General features: G+C 39.2%; 1 protein-coding gene across 1 annotated transcript in view; it reads right to left on the bottom strand.

Moving 5' to 3' along the window:
* TTC39C (tetratricopeptide repeat domain 39C) overlaps positions 1 to 23153 on the bottom strand; it is a 126426-nt gene that overhangs the window by 54993 nt on the left and 48280 nt on the right. The window contains exons 2-3 of the mRNA XM_066352539.1: positions 2107 to 2155; positions 212 to 340 (exon numbers count right to left, since the gene is read on the bottom strand). Coding sequence (XP_066208636.1) covers positions 212 to 340; positions 2107 to 2155 — 178 coding nt within the window. The remainder of the gene's footprint in view (positions 1 to 211; positions 341 to 2106; positions 2156 to 23153) is intronic.

The raw sequence follows: 23153 nt of genomic DNA, 5'->3' as shown, positions 1-23153 counted from the left end.
GAAAAGATAATTTTAAGATACCAAAGGAGCATGCACTGAATGGCTCTTATGACTAAAGGGGGCTCCTCTTGCTTTAAGAATACATGTTATGTAGTCAAAAGCCTTAAGAAACCTTTAGTGCTTCAGTATATTCTAAATATCAAAACCAAGTAAATAAATCATGTCCTAAAGGACTAGGACACAGTACATAATCTAAAGACATGGTACCTACATTCTTCTTAATTTTATTCTTGATTGTTTCAATTACTCCAGCCTCCTCACTTTCACACAGCTTTTCTGTAGTTTTTAAGTCGTCACATGCCAACTGCATTTTTTCTTCCTCAAATGTCATCATGGCATTCTTCCAAGAAAGAAATGAGAAAAGAATGAATAAATCAGTAAGTGTGTGAAAATTTACAGCAATTTATTACAACAAAATCCCAAAGAACATTCAAATTATTTGGTTTAAGTAAAAATAAGAATGTTATAGCATACCCTATTCATTAAAACAAAACAAACAAAAAAATTGTAATCTCAGTATGAAACAATATACCTATTACACCAACATGGTGTATATAGGTATACACCAATATACCTATTACACATGGTAACAAACGCCCTACACTTAACTGCTCTACCATGTTTTTTAGTTACAAATACAGTAACAAAACCCCTATATAATTCCTGATTGGTCCCACTTATTTCAGTTTTTACAACAGTGTCTCATTGGAAAGGACATTCTAACCACAGAGAAATTGCTGGTTCCATCAAGTACTGTACAAAGACACTAATGCAACTTCAGCTAGTAGGTGTTCTTTGAAAAATCAGTCTTTTCAGGAACAGCAATTCCAGTGGGTTCACTTACAAGGCACTCCTATCGTCCACAGTGAAAAATTCCACTGCCAGCTGTTTCCAAACAGCCCTCCTGGTAGGTTTTTTCAGGCCACATTTCACTGAGTAGGAGCAATCCCTTCTCTGCTGAAAACTTGCTATTTTCACCCGGTAGAACTGAGGTTCCTTAAATAACGGGGCTACTGAGGCAGACCCAGGACACCCCAGTCTTGGAAGGACCTAATGAACTTGTATGTAGCTCTCTGTCCCTACCACACTCGGCCAGCTCTGCCTTGGCACTGTAGGCCTCCTCACTATGACTCTAACCTACTTTTCCTACCTACCCAAAGCAGACCACAGCTGCCTTTGTCCAAGTCTTCCCACCCCAATCCTCAACCCGAGCCAAGCTCTTGGCTGAATCTCCAACAGGTTAGAATTAGAATCCCAACCCACCGAGTACTATTTTCCTTAAGGTAAAGAACTCTGTTTTCTTGCAAAAAGTAAACCTCAAAATTTTTGTAGTATTACCTAGAAATAATGAAAAATAAAGAGCTTGAATGAAAATCCTTGTCACCAGAGGCTGGCATAGTGCCGGTGGCTGGGCAGAGCCAGGCTGCATATAGCCCATTTGCTATTATCTTTCAAAATCTGGAATCTAAATGCTTCTTCTTGTGACTAAATGCTTCTTCTTGGTTTCTACTTGTGACTTTTTTTTCTTTCTTTCTTGTTTTTATTTTCTGTTATACAATTCTATGATGTTTTTTTTAAATTATGTTTCAAAGTAGTTTATGTGATGTTCCTGAAAAATAAAAGCATCCACTTTTCTATATAATTTACTTTAAAACCTAACTGCAACCTATCCCTCAACTCCTAATTATTAAATTACATTTGAAAAAATGCAATGGCAAGTGATTAACGTTAGGTCCACTAATTTAACTTGTCTTCCAGTCCACATTTATTTAATGATTTTAAAGCAAGCCTTAATTACCCTAAGGTGGATTTTTAAAACTCTAATAGTTTAAATTTTTGAAAAGATCTTTCAATTATAATTTTTTATTTAAAATGGACTGTAGTTCAGAAAAACAGAATACTCTACAAGGTATAATAATTTTATTTTTAAAATTAGGAAAGAAGAAGATACCTTATAGGTGCTGGTTAATAGGCAAAAACTTCACTCCAGTGTTAATCTCTAAAATACCTTTCACAACTGTACATCTATATAGACAGTTGTTACTAAAAATCATACGTTATATATTAACTTCCTTCATGCCAGTACCTCTCCCCAAATTAACTTACCAAAAAACTGACAAAGCTGGCTCCAAAACTCATTAGTGGGCTATGATTTCTGTTAAAAAATAAAAAATAAAATAAAATTATTGTTAAGTAAACTTTTATTTTAAGAACATTTGATATATAGGGATCATGATATACTCCTAATAACTGGAGAGAAGTTAAGGCCTTCAAGCAAATTAAATTACCCTAAGAAAAACGTTCAAGATGCATGGAGTCTGCCAAGGCAGACTCTGCTGCTACAAAGCCAGGCTAACACCAGTCACTGTAACAGAGACTGCCTTAGTAACCAATCTTACATCTGCACACATATGGCCAGATAAAGATGGTTAATATTCATGTTAAAAATGCAAAACGTGGCCCTGCCCGGTTGGTTCAGTGGTAGAGCGTCGGCCTGGCGTGCGGGGGACCCGGGTTCGATTTCCGGCCAGGGCACATAGGAAAAGCGCCCATTTGCTTCTCCACCACCCCCTCCTTCCTCTCCGTCTCTCTCTTCCCCTCCCGCAGCCAGGGCTCCATTGGAGCGGAGATGGCCCGGGCGCTGGGGATGGCTCCTTGGCCTCTGCCCCAGGAGCTAGAGTGGCTCTGGTCGCGGCAGAGCGATGCCCCGGAGGAGCAGAGCATCGCCCCCTGGTGGGCGGAGCGTCGCCCCTGGTGGGCGTGCCGGGTGGATCCCGGTTGGGCGCATGCGGGAGTCTGTCTGGCTGTCTCTCCCCGTTTCCAGCTTCAGAAAGGAAAGAAAAAAAAAAAGAAAAAAAGAAAAATGCAAAACGTGTTCAAAACTTTACACACATAAAATAAGCATCATTTTTAGCATAGATCAAAGGGTTTTCCTACTGGTTCAGACCATACAAATTCTCCTATCCCACTTTAAGATAGGAGAGCTTTAAGAATGCCTCCCTGGAGTCAGTCATCGCCTACTGTTAAGCACAGTCATTAACCAATGTCATATGTCAGCCAAACATGAAACCAAATCAAACTACTACCAATTCAATTTAAAGAATTTAAACTTTCTGCTTCAAATTCATAGCAAATCTCTATAAATTGCTCTAAAAGGAAAGCAAGTTATAACTGCCTTCTTAGAGGAAAGTAATTTTACTAATTTTTTATTACGTAAAAAATACATAGAAATGGCGCCGTGAGGGGTGCTCCCGATACCTCTCCCTGAAATTTCAACAAGTTCAACAACTAGACACAGAAAAACAATCGCAGGAGCATCTGAAATACACATACATCAAACAAAGGCACGATTGGAGAAAAGGTGGCTGAATATATAATCCACTCTGAAGGAAATAAGACGGAGAACGGAGTATTCCGCTTTCCTCACTGACCTGAGAAAGGGCTGCTTTCACTTGGAACCAAGAGGAAGGGAGGTCTGGGGGCAAGGGAAGAAGCTGGGCTAGGGCAGAGACATTCAAGCCGAGGAGAGAGTGTGCCCACGGCTCTGCTTGAGTTGGCCAATGCGGAGCTAATGACAGCAGCAAACCCCGGGAGAGGTGGGGGAGGTTGCTTGCGGAGACTCATACCAGAGCGGCTTTGGGCTTTGTTTACTCCCGATCTCCCAGTCAGTGAGCGCGGGCAGTGTACGAGTGGATTCACCTGACGCTTCCGGCGTGGGTGCTCGCATTCCCAGACAGAGGGGCTAGGTCGATAAATGTCAGCAGTGGCCCCCACGTGGGTGTGGCCAGAGTTTCTGTATAATCCCAGCTTCCCAAACAACAGCGCACAGGAAGTGCCCAGAGCCAGCTTCCCTACTCCCAGACCTGTCCGGGCAGGGTGTCTCTGCCAGCCATACAGGCTAACAAAGCAAACTCCCATGGAGAAGAACTTTGGAAGTGGTGGGGGGAAGGGCGCACAGACAGCCTATAAGCAGCCTCTGGAGAGCAGACCTGCAGAACACTGAAAGGAGTCTGGCCCACAGTCTGCTCACTGCCCGACTGGCTTACACTGGGGGCTCTGGCTGACAAAGCCTTACCCAGAACCCTGCTTTTAGCGGGGATAGAGGGGAGATATGGCAGCTCTTAGGGTCTCTTGCTCTCCAGGCAGTGGCTGGGGCAACGTTACAGCTGGGTCCCCAGGCTGTTGGTTCAGGAAGAAGAGATCTGGGGAGAGACTCGGGAAAACAAACTCTCCCATTGTCAGAGCCAGCAAACACTAATAAGCCCCGCCTACCAATGGGACTGAGGCCTAGTTTATGTCATCACCATAGCAACACATCAACTGCAAATCTCTGCCTGAGTGCCACAGGGGCAGAACCTGGGGTACAGCGCCACCGGCCAAAAAGAGAGAGAAGAAAGAAAAAGGAAGAAGATAACCTCTCAAAACCAGAAAAAAATCCACAGTCTTTTATAACTTTTTCCATTTTTTTTCTTTCATTTTAAATCTTTTTTTTTTCTTCTACCTTAGACATTTTATCCTCTTCTTGTTTTATTATTCTCTTTTCATTTTCAACTACATTACCCATAGGTGTAACATTTTCTATTCTTTTTATTTTCTTTTTTTTTTTCTTTTCTTTTTTCCATTCTATTACTTAATGGTAACCACCCCTGAAAAAACCACCACAGATGCACATGGCTTGAAAAAAGTAACAGAGGAAAGAAGTATGGATTACAACTAAACAAATAAAAAATGATAGAAAAACAAAAGAGAAGAACCAAACAAGATACAAAACTATCAGAAAGCAATATATAAAATGGCAATAGGAAACCCTCAAGTGTCAATAATTACACTAAATATATATGAATTGAACTCACCAATAAAAAGACACAGAGTAGTAAAATGGATTAAAAGAGAAAATCCAATTGTATGCTGCCTACAAGAAACACAGTTAAGCTACAAGGATAAAAACAAATTCAAAATAAAAGGTTGGAAAACAATCCAAGCAAATAACATAAAAAAAAAAAGGTGTAGCAATACTCATATCTAAAAATGCTGGCCCTGGCCGGTTGGCTCAGTGGTAGAGCATCGGCCTGGCGTGCGGGGGACCTGGGTTCGATTCCCAGCCAGGGAACATAGGAGAAGTGCCCATTTGCTTCTCCACCCCCCCTCCTTCCTCTCTGTCTCTCTCTTCCCCTCCCGCAGCCAAGGCTCCATTGGAGCAAAGATGGCTCGGGTGCTGGGGATGGCTCCTTGGCCTCTGCCCCAGGTGCTAGAGTGGCTCTGGTCGCGGCAGAGCATCGCCCCCTGGTGGGCAGAGCATCGCCCCCTGGTGGGCAGAGCATCGCCCCCTGGTGGGCGTGCCGGGTGGATCCCAGTCGGGCGCATGCGGGAGTCTGTCTGACTGTCTCTCCCCATTTCCAGCTTCAGAAAAATACAAAAAAAAACAAAAACAAAAACAAAAACAAAATAAAAATGCTGACTACAAGACAGCAAAGGTAAATCAGAGACAAAAATGGTCATTTTGATAATGATAAAGGGGACATTGAACCAAGAAGATATAACACTTCTTAATATATATGCACCAAACCAAGGAGCACCAAAATTTATAAGACAGCTACTGACTGACCAAAAAACAAAAACCGACAAAAATATAATCAGACTTGGAAACCTCAATACACCACTGACAGCTCTAGATCATGCATCTGAACATAAAATCAATAAAGAAATTAGGCCTTAAATGAAACACTAAAACAATTGGATATGATAGACATCTATAGAACATTTCATCTCAAAGTGCCAGAGTATACATTTTTCTCTAGTGTACATTGAACATTTTCAAGAATTGACTATATGTTGGGCCACAAAAATAACATCAACAAATTCAGAAAGATTGAAATTATACCAAGCATATTTTCTGATCATAAAGCCTTTAAACTAGAATTCAACTGCAAAAAAGGTAAACAAACCCACAAAACTGTGGAAACTAAACAACATACTTTTAAAAAATGAGTGGGTCAAAGAAGAAATAAGCGCAGAGATCAAAAGATACATACAGACAAACGAAGATAACAATACAACATATCAGAATCTCTGGGATGCAGCAAAAGCAGTAATAAGAGGGAAGTTCATATCACTATACACCTATATGAACAAAGAGAAAGCCCAAGTAAACCACTTAACTTCACATCTTAAGAACTAGAAAAAGAAGAACAAAGGCAACCCAAAACCAGCAGAAGAAAGGAAATAATAAAAATCAGAGCAGAAATAAACAAAATAGAGAACAGAAAAACTATAAAGAAAATTAATAAAACAAGGAGCTAATTCTTTGAAAAGATCAACAAAATCGACAAACCCTTGTCAAAACTCACTAAGGAAAAAACAGAAAGGACTCATATAAACAAAATCCAAAATGAAAGAGGAGAAATCACCACAGATATCACAGATATACAAAGAATTATTGTAGAGTATTATGAAAAACTATATGCCACCAAATTTAACCATTTAGAAGAAATGGATAAATTCCTAGAAAAATACAATCTTCCTAGACTGAGTCATGAAGAAGCAGAAAGCCTCAACAGATCCATAAGCAGGGAGGAAATAGCAGGGAGGAAATAGAAACAATTATTAAAAAACTTCCCCAAAAGTAGGGCCAAACGGCTATACTAGTGAATTCTATCAAACATTCAAAGACTTCATTCCTATTCTACTCAAAGTCTTCCAAAAAATTGAAAAAGCAATACTGCCAAAAAACATTTTATGAGGCCAACATAACCCTTATACCAAAACCTGGCAAGGACAACACACACACAAAAAAACTACAGACCAATATCTCTAATGAATACAGATGCTAAAATACTAAATATTCAATACTAGCAAATCAAATACAACAACACATTAAAAAAAATAATTCATCATGATCAAGTGGGATTCATCCCAGAATCACAAGGATGGTTCAACATATGTAAAACGGTTAACGTAATACACCATATCAACAAAACAAAGAACAAAAACCATACAGTCTTATCAATAGATGCAGAAAAGGCATTTGATAAAATACAACATCATTTTATGTTTAAAATACTTAATAAAATGGGTATAGAAGAAATATATCTCAACATAATAAAGGCCATCTATTATAAACCATCAGCTAACATCATATTAAATGGCATAAAACTGAGGACTTTTCCCCTAAAATCAGGAATAAGACAAGGTTGTCCACTCTCTCCACTCTTATTCAATGTAGTACTGGAAGTTCTAGCCAGAGCAATCAGACAAGAGAAAGAAATACAAGGCATTCAAATTGGGAAAGAAGAAGTAAAGGTTTCACTTTTTGCAGATGATTATGATCCTATACATTGAAAACCCCAAAGACTCCACAGAAAGACTACTAGAAACAATAAGCCAATACAGTAAAGTCGCAGGATACAAAAATAATATACAAAAGTTCACTGCCTTCCGATATGCCAACAATGAAACATCAGAAAACAAACTCAAAAAAAATAATCCCCTTCACGATTGCAACAAAAAAATAAATAAAATACCTAGGAATAAACATAACAAAGAATGTAAAGGACCTATATAATGAAAACTACAAAGCATTGTTAAGGGAAATCGAAAAAGATACAATGAAATGGAAAAATATTCCTTGTTCTTGGATAGGAAGAATAAATATAGTCAAAATGACTATATTGCCCAAAGTGATATACAAATTTAATGCAATTCCCATCAAAATTCCAATGTCTTTTTTTAAAGAAATAGAACAAAGCCTGACCAGGCGATGGTGCAGTGGATAGAGTGTCAAACTGGTATGCCGAGGACCCAGGTTCGAGACCCCGAGGTCGCCAGCTTGAGTGCGGGCTCACCTGGTTTGAGCAAAAGCTCACCAGCTTGGACCCAAGGTCACTGGCTTGAGCAAGGGGTTACTCGGTCTGCTGAAGGCCTGTGGTCAAGGCATATCGAGAAAGCAATCGATGGCCTAACCAGGTGGTGGCGCAGTGGATAGAAAGTCGGACTGGGATGCGGAAGACCCATGTTCGAGACCTCGAGGTCGCCAGCTTGAGCACGGGCTCATCTGGTTTGAGCAAGGCTCACCAGCTTGAGCCCAAGGTCGCTGGCTCAAGCAAGGGGTTACTCAGTCTGCTGAAGGCCCGCAGTCAAGGCACATATGAGAAAGCAATCAATGAACAACTAAGGTGTCACAATGCGCAACGAAAACTAATGATTGATGCTTCTCATGTCTCCGTTCCTGTCTGTCTGTCCCTATCTATCCCTCTCTGATTCTCTCTCTGTGTGTCTCTGTTAAAAAATAAATAAATAAATAAATGTGCATTTAAAATCAATAAATCTTAAAAAAAAAAGCAATCAATGAACAACTAAGGTGTCGCAATGCGCAATGAAAAACTAATGATTGATGCTTCTCATCTCTCTGTTCCTGTCTGTCTGTCCCTGTCTATCCCTCTCTCTGTAAAAAAAAAAAAAAAAAAAAAAAAAAAAAAAATGAAACAAAAAAATCATCAGGTTTATACGGAACTAACTATAAAAAACCCCAAATAGCCAGAGCAATCCTAAGGAAAAAGAATGAAGCTGGGGGCATTACAATAACTGACTTCAAATTATATAATAGAGACACAATAATCAAAACAGCATAGTATTGGCAGAAAAATAGACACTCAGACCCAATGGAACAGAAAAGAAAGCCCAGAAATAAATATGATCAAAAATATATATGATCAAATAATTTTTGATAAAGGGGCCAACACACACAATGGAGAAAAAAAAGCCTCTTCAACAAATGGTGCTGGGAAAACTGGAAAGCCACATGGAAAAGAATGAAACTCGACTACAGTTTGTCCCCTTGTACTAAAATTAATTCAAAATGAATCAAAGACGTAAATATAAGACCTGAAACAATAAATTACACAGAAGAAAACATAGGTACTAAACTCATGGACCTTGGTTACAAAGAGCACTTTATGAATTTGACCCCAAAGGCAAGGAAAGTGAAGGCAAAAATAAATGAATGGGACCACATCAGCCTAAGAAGCTTTTGCACAGCAAAAGAAACTGACAACAAAACAAACAGCCAACTAAATGGGAGATGATATTTTCAAACAACAGCAGAGATAAGGGCCTAATATCCAAAATATACAAAGAACTCATAAAACTCAACAACAATCCAATAAAAAAAATGGGAAGAGGACATGAACAAACACTTCTCCCACTTAAAAATACAAATGGCCAACAGATATATGAAAAGATGCTCATCTTCATTAGCTATTAGAGAAATGCAAATCAAAACTACAATGAGATACCACCTCACACCTGTCAGATTAGCTATCATCAACAAGACAGGTAATAGCAAGTGTTGGAGAGGCTGTGGAGAAAAAGGAACCCTCATCCACTGTTGGTGGGAATGTAAAGTAGTACAATCATTATGGAAGAATGTATGGTGGTTCCTCAAAAAACTGAAAATAGAACTACCATATGACCCAGCAATCCCTCTACTGGGTATATACCCCAAAAACTCAGAGACATTGCTAAATAAAGACACATGTAGCCCCATGTTCATTGCAGCATTGTTCATAGTAGCCAAGACATGGAAACAACAAAAAAGCCCTTCAATAGATGACTGGATAAAGAAGATGTGGTACATATACACTATGGAATACTACTCAGCCATAAGAAATTATGACATCGGATCATTTACAACAACATGGATGGACCTTGATAACATTATACTGAGTGAAATAAGTAAATCAGAAAAAACTAAGAACTGTATGATTCCATACATAGATGGGACATAAAAATGAGACTCAGGGACATGGACAAGAGTGTGGTGGTTATGGGGAGGGGGGGAGAGAAAGGGAGGAGGTGGAGGAGGGGAGGGGCACAAAGAAAACCAGAGAGAAGGTGGCAGAAGACAATTGGACTTTGGGTGATGAGTATGCAATATGATCAAATGTCAAAATAACCTGGAGATGTTTTCTCTGAATCTATGTACCCTGATTGATCTATGTCACTCCATTAAAATTAGTAAAAGCCTGACCAGGCGGTGGCGCAGTGGATAGAGCGTCGGACTGGGATGCAGAGGGCCCAGGTTCGAGACCCCGAGGTCGCCAGCTTGAGCACGGGCTCATCTGGTTTGAGCAAAAATTCCACCAGCTTGAGCCCAAGGTCGCTGGCTCCAGCAAGGGGTTGCTCGGTCTGCTGAAGGCCCGCGGTCAAGGCACATATGAGAAAGCAATCAATGAACAACTAAGGTGTTGCAACGCGCAATGAAAAACTAATGATTGATGCTTTTCATCTCTCTCCATCCCTGTCTGTCTGTCCCTGTCTATCCCTCTCTCTGACTCACTCTCTTTCTCTATAAAAAATAAAAAAATTAGTAAAAAAAAGATTTATAAAAAAGTATATATATATATATATATATATATATATATATGGTCATTATTTTTTTTAAAAAAGGCAAGAATGATGTATTTAGTCAATGCCCTATTGGAAATTCAGTTTGTGTCCGAAGGGAGTGTGTGTGTGTGTGTGGGGGGGGGATGAGTATGGAAAGGAGAACATGCATATTTACATGTACATATGTATATGGATACACACACTCATATACACATACGTATATACACACATGTATACCCAATGCTCAGACAAACATCTTTGCACATACACCTTTGCAAACAAGTCCAAATAAACTCTTGGAATAAACTGCTAGAGGTAGTGCTGCTGAGTCAAATGCTATGCACATCCATTTCCCCTTGGAGTGTGGCGTACATGCTGGGGTGGGGGAGGAAAAGGGGTAGCAGTAGCGGGCTCAGGAACTCAGTGTATCTGGAATGTTAACCTCCTGCTAAAAGGTTTCTTCCATTTACTTGACAGAGACTCAGAGGAAGATTAAGGTCAGCTGAGGCCCCGGGTGCAGAATAAAATACTAGGCCCCTTAAAAAAGAGACAGACAGGAAAAATAAAAATATATGTTAACCATGTTTTTAAATGAATAAATATTACGCACTATTAATGTTAAAACTGCACATATGAAACCAAACTTGGTGCCATTAGAAAAAAGTGTGAAGTTGGGGTTTTGCGGGGCCCTTCAGAAGTCGGGGCTCAGGGCACGTGCCCGGTGCGCCCACCGTTAAATCCGCCTCTGCAGAGACTCTGCCGTGGAGTGACAGACAAGTCCCAATCGAGGGCTGATTAGCATGGCTTTCCCCTTCGTGTCCCTTTCTTCGCTCACATGTTAACACTTTGCCATTAAAGAAAGGAAGGAAGCTTAAAATACATCCTAGTGCTGCTACATGTGCTTCTTGTTCTTGACTAAAATTAGGCTTCTGACAGCTATGGCTATCTATTATTCATGGTACCCCAGCCTAGCCCTTACTACTCTGCATAGCACATCATCTTTTTTTTTTTCAATTGCCCAATGCTCATTTTATTTCTTTATTTTTTAATTACAGCTTACATTCAATGCTGCTCAGTGTCAGGTGTACAGCATCGTGGTTAGACAATCATATGCTTTACAGAGTGGTGCCGGAAACTCAAGTACCCACTTGGCCCTATACATACTTGTTACAATGTTATTGACTGTATTCCCTAATATTCCTATGATTATTCTGTAACTACCAATTTGTATTTAATCCTTTCACCTTATTCACAGAGCTCCCCACACACCACCTTATCATTTAAGTGTTACACCCGCCTAATGGAAACATTTCTTCCTCCTTGAACACTGTCTCTGTAAATCTCACAGCACCTGGGTACATTAGACACTCAGTAATGAATGGATCATTAAGCAGGTGTCGTCTCACATGCTGTACTGCCTGGTATCATAAGAGCTTTCTTTAACAAGAATCACTTGTTTCATTTACTTGTTTTTTTTTAACACATATACTTCAAGTGATCTTACATTGATTTACCTTATCTTCATCAACTCTGGCGCACACATTTTTTTTCAATAGAAAATTTATTCATTTTGGAGATTTCTACTCCCAAAGAGTAGAAGGATCATTACAGACCGATGCTCAGGGAGAAGCGGAGGGCTCCTGGTTCATTTTAGGATGCTCATAATTGGAACCAATGAGCAACAACCAAAACACAAGGGGAAGGGGAGTAGGTATCATGTAAAGGTTGAATATAAAGGGAAACTTTAGAGCCAAAATACAAACCTTGCTAGATACTCAACAATATATAAAAGGAAGTGAAATAGCCACACAGTGGAAACCTCATTTATTTAAAAGAATGTAAGATCTAAACATATGTATGTATTTCCTGATACTGAAGAAGAAATGGCAGGCTGAGTATATTGTTGTAGTGGACACCTGCAAGGTGAGGAATGGAGTAGGGAAAAGCAACAAGGATAGAAACAAAGCTCATTTATATATACTTTGTTTTGTATGTCTGACTTTGGAACCATGTAAATATGGTACATAATAATATTAAATTAAATTTTAATAAAGTAATCTCTAAAAATAAAAATGAATTAAATGTACCTAAGTGTAAATCCAGTTGGTAAAATAACTGTATAGAGAACTATTCCAGAAGACTTTTGGAACACAGTAACCTGACAGCGTATCCTTATTATGAAATACTCTTACAGACAGACCCCAAGAGATGGCAAATATTTTTAAATTTTGTTATTGGGAATCATATTCTTACCAATCAAGTTGTAACTGTTACTGTAAAAAGCTATTGGGTTTGTAGTTTGATTAAGCAATATGGAGATATGCTGGCATCTCTTGAGACCCAGGATTTTGTGCGTAGGAAAAAGTGTGCAGTTAAATCAAAATGTTCTAGTCCACATTATGCACTGTAAAATCAATGCAAACTCATTGTATTTTTTATTTTTATTTTTTTAGCAAGAGAGACAGGAAGGGAGGGAGGTGAGAAGCATCAACTCGTAGTTATGGCACTTTAGTTGTTTATTAATTGCTTTCTCATATGTGCCTTAATGGGGGGGCCTCCAGCTGAGCCAGTCACCCCTTACTAAAAACGAAGACCTTGGGCTTCAAGCCAGTGACCTTGGCATCATGTCTAAGAACCCATGCTCAAGCTGACGACCCTGCACTCAAGCTGACAACTCTGCACTCAAGCAGGTGAGCTGGCACTCAAGCTGGCGACCTCGGGGTTTCAAACCTGGGTCCTCTGCATCCCAGGCTGACACTTGACCCACCTCGTCAGACTATATAATATTTTATTTTTAAGGAAGAAGGCATAAGAAGGATAAATGATGATGGAAGGAGACTTGACTTGGGGTAGTTAACACACAATACAATATACCAGTGGTAGTCAACCTGGTCCCTATTGCCCACTAGTGGGCATTCCAGCTTTCATGGTGGGCGGTAGTGGAGCAACCAAAGTATAAATAAAAAGATAGTTTTAACTATAGTAAGTTGTTTTATAAAGATTTATTCTGCCAAACTTAGCGAAAATCCAACAAAGTACTTGGTAAGTAATTATTATTATATGCTTTAATTTGCTGTAATGCTGCTTTACAAATTTTATAAAGTAAAATTACTTCCCTACTTTATAAATCACCATCACTGTGGAACCAGTGGGCAGTTAGAAAATTTTACTACTAAGAGAGGTACAAAAGTGGGCAGTAGGTGTAAAAAGGTTGACTACCCCTGCAATATACAGTTGATGTATTATAGTATTGTACACCTGAAATCTATATAATTTTATTAACCAATGTCACCCTAATAAAATAAATAAAAATACATATTTTCTAGCTTTGTCTACTAAAAAGACTAGAAACAATGACCACCCAGCAGCACTCAGCATGCCTAGCAGCCTCTCTAAATAGATTAAGTAAAGGGGACCTTGGCTCCTTGAAGAAATGGCTGATTCCAGGTCATGGGCAAGAAATGTTTAGGAAGAGCCTAGAATATCTTGTTATAACAGAAAGGAAATGAGTTTTAAAGATATATTAGGGTCTTGCCTGACCAGGTGGTGGTGTAGTGGACAGAAAGTTGGCTTGGGATGCAGAGGACCCAGGTTAGAAACCCTGAGGTCACCAGCTTGAGCATGGGATCATAGACATGACCCCATGGTCACTGGCTTGAAGCCCAAAGTCACTGCCTTGAGCAAGGGGTCATTGGCTCAGCTGGACCCTCCCCCCCCCCGCCCCCATCAAGGCACATATGAGAAAGCAGCCACTGGACAACTAAGTAAGGTACCACAACTACAAGCTAATGCTTCTCATCTCTCTCCCTTCCTATTTGTCTCTCTCTCTCTTGCTCTCTCTAAAATAAAAGAGATACATAATTTTTATGGATCAGAATGCTCAATATTGCTAAAATAATAATTTCCCTTACACTGCAATCCCAAGTAAAATCTGTGTGTGTTGAAAGGTTGATTCTAAAATTTATGTGGAAAAGCAAGATACTTCAAATGCCCAAATGAAATCTAAAGAACAAAAGCTAAAGACCTACATTATCTAATATCAAAACAATTAAAATTAAGAATTTCCACTCACTCATAAGATATTGAAAAAATAAAATCAGAGTAAAAGATATTTGCAATAAACATCAAAGTGCTCATCATCTCTAGAATATGATCGGAATTTCTATGACTCAGTAAAAAAATGACTGACAACCCAGTTAAAAAAAAAAAAAGGCCAAAAGTCTTGAATAGGCATATCACAAAGAGGATTCCTAAAAGCCAGTAAACATACCAGCAAGTGCTGAAAAGCATTCGTTATCAAGGAAACACAAATTAAAACCAAAATGAGGAACCACTATACTCTCCTCAGATTGGCCATCCTTATTGATATAAGGACTGACAATAACAACGTTAGTGAGGATGTGGAGCAACCACAACTCTCATACATTGCTTAGCAGTATGTACTAAAGCTATACATATGCCTACTTCATGATCCAGTAACTTCATTCCTGCGTGTGCATACACACACACACACACACACACACACACACATGTTGAATTATTATGTCCCTAAAAGACATATATGGTGTGTTAACAGCAGTATTATTCAAAGTAGCCTCCAACTGGTAACATTCAAACGTCCATCAACAGTAGCATGGATCAAGTAACTGAAGCATATTCATTCAATGGAATAGTTCACAGCTAAGAAGAAGAAGTACTGCTAAATGAAAAACATGAATCAATCTCATGGACTTAATGTTGACTGGAAGAAGCCAAACAAGAGTACATACTGAATCATCCCATTTATCTGAAGTTTAAAGCCACTATTCTGATGACAGATGCGAGAACAGTGGCACCGTTGTGGAAGTATCAGCTGGAAGAAGCCCAAGGGAGGATGCTGAAAATACCCTGAAACTTTCTCTCTAGTTAGCTGTTACACTGTGACGTTTACATAACTCTAGTCTTTACTGTATATAACCTTTTCCTTATGAAAAAGAAGAAAAGTTAGAAAAAAATGAGATAAATGATCATTGCTGGGTATCAGATTATATTATTGAATTACTATTAATTTGAAGCCTCAAAAATTAGGCCCTTGGTATACACAGGAAATTGGTTTCAGGACCCCTCAAAGGTACCCCAGTCCAAGGATGTTCATGTTCCTTACATAAAATAGCATATAGTATTTTCATATAACCTATGCACATTCTCCCACATATCTTATCATCTCTCGATTACTTATAATACCTAATACAATGTAAGTAAAGTATGGCAATGGTAGTATGACTACATTTTAAGTAATCTTTTTCTAAAGGTGTGCCTGAAAGTATTTACACATGAAATAATATGCTAACTGGGATTTGTTTCAAAAATAATTTGAAGAGAATTAAAAGTGAGCAACAATTTAGATAAAACAAGGCTGGCCAAGACTTCATAATTACTGAAGCTGGCTAATTGAAACATGGTATTTGATTAAACTATTTGATGTACTTTGGGAAATGTAGGCTATTTTTCACCAAAATAAAAAGTTAAAAAACAAACATAAATAAGCCCTTCAAAAGATGTCTTTCAGAATTCTTTGATGAGAAGGCTTCTACAGGTAACTACCATCATTTTTCTTTTGAATAGGAACCAGCAGTTGCAAAATGGCTCTAATTTTCTTCCTCTGTGTGATGAGTTTCCCAAAGGTAAAAACACTGTTGAGAAAATAAAGAAGCAACTGATTGCCTATTTCTAAATGTATTAACATTGCCATGGAAATTTTAAAAAGTTTCTCCAGATTATTAAAAATTGAACTGAAGATATTGTTTCCTGAAATACAGTGGAAGGGAATGTATACATTTGAATCTAAAGGAGTCATTTTCCATTAAATAATTACTACAAGACAGTCCCTAACTAAAATTGCTCTTTAAATGCAATTTTATCGCCCATACTGGCAAACAGCTAGAATTTTTTAAGCCTTTGATTTTTCTGAAAATATTCTATTTTTAGGTAATGTTGAGTTCTTCGAAGAATTCTTCAAAATGACTTTTCTCCCTTTCAAATGTGTGAGAAGTTTGGATTGTGTGTATTACATAGCAAAGCCAGGGCCCCCTATCCTGATCAGCCAGGGGCAGTCAGCCTCATCTCTCTCTGCAGCCCCAAGAGCCCAGACCTGAGGCTAAAGAAATGATTGCACCAATCCCACACTCATCTCAATGCTGCTCTTAGGGAGGCTGTGCTAGTCTTCTCTGTGACTCATGTTGTTTCAGAAATCACAGGCCCAAAGGACTAAGGGAGTTCGTTAACTTCAGACAATGATCAATCAAGGCATTTCTGAGTGCTTCTCCGACAGACACCTCTGCCCTGCCCTTCAAAAACACAACTTTGCTAAGAGAGGAAAGTCAAGTCCTATCCTCTGCTCTGCCCAGTATCTGAAAAAATGGGTTTTCAGGGGACAAAACTGATTCAGTATTTCATTGTTCTTTCTGAAAATTAAGAATGCCAACAGAAGGGCAAAGCTAAGTGCATAAAGTCATTCATCGCAACATTATCCAGAATAGGAAAAATTGGGTTTCAATAAACTGTCCACAGAAAGGAAAAGCTTCACCTCATCGAATTTGGTGATGATTTCTTTGATATCACACCAAAAACACAGGCAACAAAAGTAAAATTAGATAACTTTGACATGAAAATAAAAATCTTTGGCACATCAAAGGACAAGCAAAAACGAAAAAGGGTATTATTCCATAATGCGAGAAAAGGTTTGCAAATCAGCTATCTGATAAAGGGTTAATACCCAGAGTGTATAAAGAACTACCATGCAACAAAAAAAGAACTCTGAAAGGTCATGAATAGACACTTTTCTAAAGAAATATGCAAATGGTCAATAAGCACAGGAAAAGATGTTCAGCATCCCTAATCATTAGAGAAATGCAAATCAAAACCTCACACTCATTAGCATGGCTACTACCAAAATAACAGAACACACCAAGTACTGGCAAATATGTGGAGGAAGGGGAACCCTTGAAGACTTGGTGAAAACGTGAAATGTTGCAGCCACCATGAAAAACAGTATGCTGGTTCCTCAAAAATTAGACACAGAACTATAGTTGCCCCCTTGGTATACACAGGAGATCGGTTTCAGGACCCCTCAAAGGTACCCCAATCCAAGGATGTTCATGTTCCTTACAAAAAATAGCATATAGTATTTTCATATAACTTATGCACATTCTCCCATGTATTTTAAATCATCTCTCAATTACTTATAATACCTAATACAATGTAAGTGCTATGTAAATAGTTGTTATACTGAACACAGAGAGTAGTGACAAGAAAAAAGTCTGTACACAGTACCATCATAGGCCAAACTATATAGTACACCCATCTGCAACAACATTGACATTTCTTCCCCAGACTTTTTGATCTGTGGTTAGCTGAATCCAAGGATGTGGAACCTGTGGATATGGAGGACTATACCATACGGCCCAGTGATTTCACTTATGAGTATATACCAAAAGAACTGAAATAAGGAACCCAAACAGATGTTTGTACATCTCTACTCTAGCAGCACCATTCACAATAACCAAAAGGTGGGAACAACCCAATGTCTGTAGATAGATGAATGGATACACAGTCTGTGGTGTTGACACACAGTGGAATATTACTCAGCCTTAGAAAGGAAGGGAATTCTGACATACGCTGCAACATGGGTGAACCTTGAGGATGGTATGCTAATTGAAGTCCGGTCGCAAACAGAAAAGTACTGTATGGTTCCACTTATCTGATAAACCCGGAATAGTCAAACTTAGAGGGGCAGGAAGTAGAATAGTGGTTGTCCAGGGCTGGGGGAGGGGAGGGAATGAGAGTTTAATGGGTATAGTTTTAGTTTTGCAAGATGTTAAAGAATTCTGGAGACTGGCTGCCCAACAATGTTAATGTACTTAACACTATGCTTAAAAATAGTTAATATGGTAAACTTTAAAATTTAAATTTAAAAATTTTGAAAATCAAAAGAAATCTTCAAGAGAATGCCTCATGAATTCATCAGATGGGATCTTCTGACCTAGAAAAATGCCTGACTAAATATAATGTAAAAAGCAAAACATTCTGTGTACACTACGGTCCAATACATATGAACAACAAAAAAATGAATATTTGTTGTGAGAAGCAGTAATATTAAAGTTGATTTTCCTCAGTAACAAGTGTGGGTATAGGGGGGAGATGAACAGTCAGGATGAAAGCCGCACTAATTATCTCTGTCTCAACATCACCAGAGACCTTCTCCCTACAGTCAGACACCTAATTTTAGAGAGAAAAGAGCATCATTCAAATCAATTTATTTGTTCTAAACATTCCCTATGGTTCAGTTGTTGCTTTGATACAATTTCTAAACCAAATATATCACCCAGCCAACCAAACAGAATAAGGAAACAATTATTCATCATTCATTCAATAATGGAGCAAACTGCCAAAGGTGGCTGTGTGAGAGTGAGGAACTCACAAGCTAAGGCCTAGTGAGGTCTAACTGTGCCCAGCTGTGGTCCAGGGTACTGTTAACACAAGGATAATAAAGAAATTACCCCAACCTGACTGGTGGTAGCGCAGAGGAGACAGCATCAACCTGGGACACTGAAGTCCCAGGTTTGAAATCCTGAAGTCACTGGCTTGAGTGCAGTCTTACCAGCTTTGAGCACGGGGTTGCAGGCTTGAGCACAAGATCAGTGATCCCATGGCTACTGGCTTGAGCAAGGGGTCATCGGCTCAGCCTGAGCGCCCCCTACCCCATCCCGTCAAGGCACATAGGAGAAGCAATCTATGAACAACTAAAGTGATGTAACTACAAACTGATACTTCTCATCTCTCTCCCTTTCTGTCTCTGTTTGTCTCTCTTGTTCACTAAAAAAAAAAAGAAAAGAAAAAGAAAAAAAATTACCTCAATAGAAATAAAGAGAGACACTTAAGAGGTTATTGTGGAGAAAAAGGAACCCTCATTCACTGTTGGTGGGACTGTAAGGTAGTACAACCATTATGGAGGAAAGTATGGTGGTTCCTCAAAAAACTGCAAATAGAACTACCTTATGACCCAGCAATCCCTCTACTGGGTATATACCCCCAAAACTCAGAAACATTGATACGTGAAGACACATGTAGCCCCATGTTCATTGCAGCACTGTTCACAGTGGCCAAGACATGGAAACAACCAAAAAGCCCTTCAATAGAAGACTGGATAAAGAAGATGTGGCACATATACACTATGGAATACTACTCAGCCATAAGAAACGATGACATCAGATCATTTACAGCAAAATGGTGGGATCTTGATAACATTATAAGGAGTGAAATAAGTAAATCAGAAAAAAACAAGAACTACATGATTCCATACATTGGTGGAACATAAAAATGAGACTAAGAGACATGGACAAGAGTGTGGTGGTTACCAGGGGTGGGGGGAGGGAGGACAGGGGGAGAGTTAGGGGGAGGGGGAGGGGCACAGAGAACTAGATAGAGGGTGGCGAAGGACAATCTGACTTTGGGCGAGGGGTATGCAACATAATTTAATGACAAAATAACCTAGACATGTTTTCTTTGAATATATGTACCCTGATTTATTAATGTCATCCCATTACCATTAATAAAAATTTATTTTAAAAAAAAAAGAAAAAAAAAAAAAACAAAAAAAAAAAAAAAAAAAACAAATGCAAATGATTTGGGCATTACTTTTTATATTCTCTATATAAGTAATACATATAAGATTTTAAATGCATCATTCAAAAGAAAAAATAAGAAGGCCAATAGGACATCAAATAGAAACCAAACATTGTCTTGCTATCTGAACTAATTATTTCTTAAATTTTTTTTCATTTTTAATGGTGCAATCTTCCCTCTACCTAGCTGATTCCTCCCTGCCCTAAGAAAAATAAAAAGCTTTATAATAAGAAGTTTAACAAAAGCTGAGTTAAAAACTAAAAATGCCAAAGTCAGTAATAAAATTAAAGCCCTGAAATGTTTCAACTTCACAGGACACTGCCACCTGACCGCAGCCTTCCCTTAACTTGGACTTGTGGTTCCTGGGTCATTTGCTCAATTTTTACTGCCCTGCATTTCAAGTTCTCTACCTTTGAGTATACTGTGTTATCAATCAAGAAGTAAGATTAATTTTGAGTCTTCTGCAATAAACTATGTTTTCCAAATATACTGAATTTACTTGTTAACACCTCTCAGAAATGGGATCCTATTCTGTGGAGCTACCTGGAGGTTTTGATCTCAATTTGAAGACATTGCAGCAATAATAATACAGAAAGAATGGCTGGCCTGCCAATGCCAACGAACAGAAAAGTTTTCCCACTCACCAATCAAAAAGACTGAAAGCTGTTATCTCTGGTCATACTGTGAAAGTAAGAAAGAACCGAGATGTTTTCAGCACCTTGGTTGGGCAGCATTTATTCAACAAAACATTTTTTAAAGAGAGCATCTGCTGTATGCCGGAAAGGAAGTGTCCTACAAAGTGCTGAAGGGAAAATGCAGACTACAGGTCCAGGTGGCAGCCGAAGAAAATAAGATGTGGAAAGGTTCATTTAAAGGGCTTTTCTCCCCTAGCCGGTTGGCTCAGCAGCAGAGCGTCGGCCCGGTGTGCGGAAGTCCTGGGTTCTATTCCTGGCCAAGGCACACAGAAGCGCCCATCTGCTTATCCACCCCTCCCCCTCTCCTTTCTCTCTGTCTCTCTCTTCCCCTCCCGCAGCCAAGGCTCCACTGGAGCAAAGTTGGCCCGGGCACTGCCTCCACCTCAGGTGCTAGAATGGCTCTGGTTGCAGCGGAGCAACATCCCAGATGGGCAGAGCATCACCCCCTGGTGGGCATGCCAGGTGGATCCTGGTCAGGTGCATTCAGGAGTCTGTCTGCCTGCCTCCCCCCAACCCCCTCTGCTTCTCACTTCTGAAAAATACAAAAAAATAACAAAAAGGGTTTTTCTTGACATGGCTTATAATAGCTATTAACAAAATTTTTTAAAAGGAAAAATCTACCATATTTTTCGCTCCATAAGATGCACGGGCATTTTCCCCTCCACTTTTGGGGGTGGAAAAAGTGTGTCTTATGGAGTGAAAAATATGGTATTCTGAAAGTATATTAGTGAAAAGTATTATAAAAGCTTCCATGTATTAGCATTGGTAGAACATTCCCTTCTGAAGCTTGTTACAAATCAGATTATAATAAAAAATTCATCATCTGTGCTCTTTCTAGAAAGTTAAATCACTTCCATAGGAATCCCAGTGGATGTATCCCAATCTCTAAGTATCATCATGCAGCACATCTTCTAACTCTCCATGACAAATTTCCAGGTTTAAAGCAGCTTCCCAGGCCCTGGCTGGTTGGCTCAGTAATAAAGCGTCAGCCAGTGTGTGGATGTCCCAGGTACAATTCCCAGCCAAGGCACACAGGAGAAGTAACCATCTGCTTCTCCACCCCTACCCCTCTCCTTTTTCTCTCTTTCCTCTTCCTTCTTCTTCTACTCCTCCCACAACCAAGGCTCAGTTGGAACAAGTTGGCCCCGGGCACTGAGGATGGCTCCATGGCCTTGCCTCAGGTACTAAAATGGCTAGGTTGCCAAGCAACAGAGCAATGGCCTCAGATGGGCAGAGCCCAGCAGGGGGCTTGCCAGGTGGATCCTAGTGTGTGTGGGGGGGCATGCAGGAGTCTGTGTCTCTGCCTCCCAGTTTCTCACTTAAGAAAAATTTAAAAAAACACACACACACACACAAAACAAGTAGCTTCCCACAGTGCACAGCTGACGCTGAGACGCTGAATCTGCTTCCTGAAAGGTTCAAGTGTTGTACCTATCCAAGCCAAATGGCTAAGAGGGTGATTAAGAAACCAGGCCCCACAAAAGGAGTATAATTTACTATCAAAGTCAAAGAAATCATGGGTGGTTTTTCAGGTTAGCCCCTGCCCCTATCAACAAAGTTATCTAAGAGACAACAATAATTAAAAATATATATTTTTAACCAGGATATGTAATTTTAAAGTCACACACACACAAGTCAAAACCTGGTAACATTCTGCAGTTTAAAAAAAGAAACTGAAAAGTGACCTCTTCTATACCTGAGGCTCCAGGTAAAAATTCTAATCTAGTTTTGTTTCATTCACCCATTCAAAATATATTCCCTGTACACCAAGTATACAGCAGGCATATGCAGAGGAGATACAAAAGTGAATGAAAGCACATGTGCTCTTCACAGAGGCTGCTAGAAACATTCCAGTAGTAATAAATGGTGATGGAAAGTGGGTAGATGGCTATTAATTTTACTCACAAAGTCATCTTCCAGTATATTTTATGAAATCTAAAAAAGACTACTTACCAACTTTGATTTTCTGTTCTCTAGTGTTTCCTTAAAGAGAACATATTATACTCCTCTAATCACTCTCTACAGCACCTCTGTATTTCCATTTTCTGCATAACCTTTACTATTATTTATCTCATTGTTTTAAACAGAAGCTCCCAGAGAGCAGGAAGCTCATCTCTACCACGTGCTGCTGTCCTGACCACAGAGAACACAACCTGGCGTGTATCAGGCCGCCCATACATGTCTGTTTAATAACCCAACCATCTGCTACGAAACCCACACACTTCATGACATTTCATCTGATGGACCTTCCTCCACAGTTTCAAAAAAATTCCCAGATGATCAGCAAACTGAGCCCATAAAAACTGCTTTCACCAAGAAAAATAAATGTGCTTGGTCCCTTTATCGGAAGATAGCAGTGGGGAATTTCATAGAAAAGCTCCTTTATCAAAAGATAGCAGTGGGGAATTTCAT

Source organism: Saccopteryx leptura, chromosome 11, assembly GCF_036850995.1.
Source record: "Saccopteryx leptura isolate mSacLep1 chromosome 11, mSacLep1_pri_phased_curated, whole genome shotgun sequence".
NCBI classification, from domain to species: domain Eukaryota; kingdom Metazoa; phylum Chordata; class Mammalia; order Chiroptera; family Emballonuridae; genus Saccopteryx; species Saccopteryx leptura.
The sequence above is the reverse complement of the archived record's forward strand: the minus strand, read 5'-3'. Positions and strand labels throughout refer to the sequence as shown.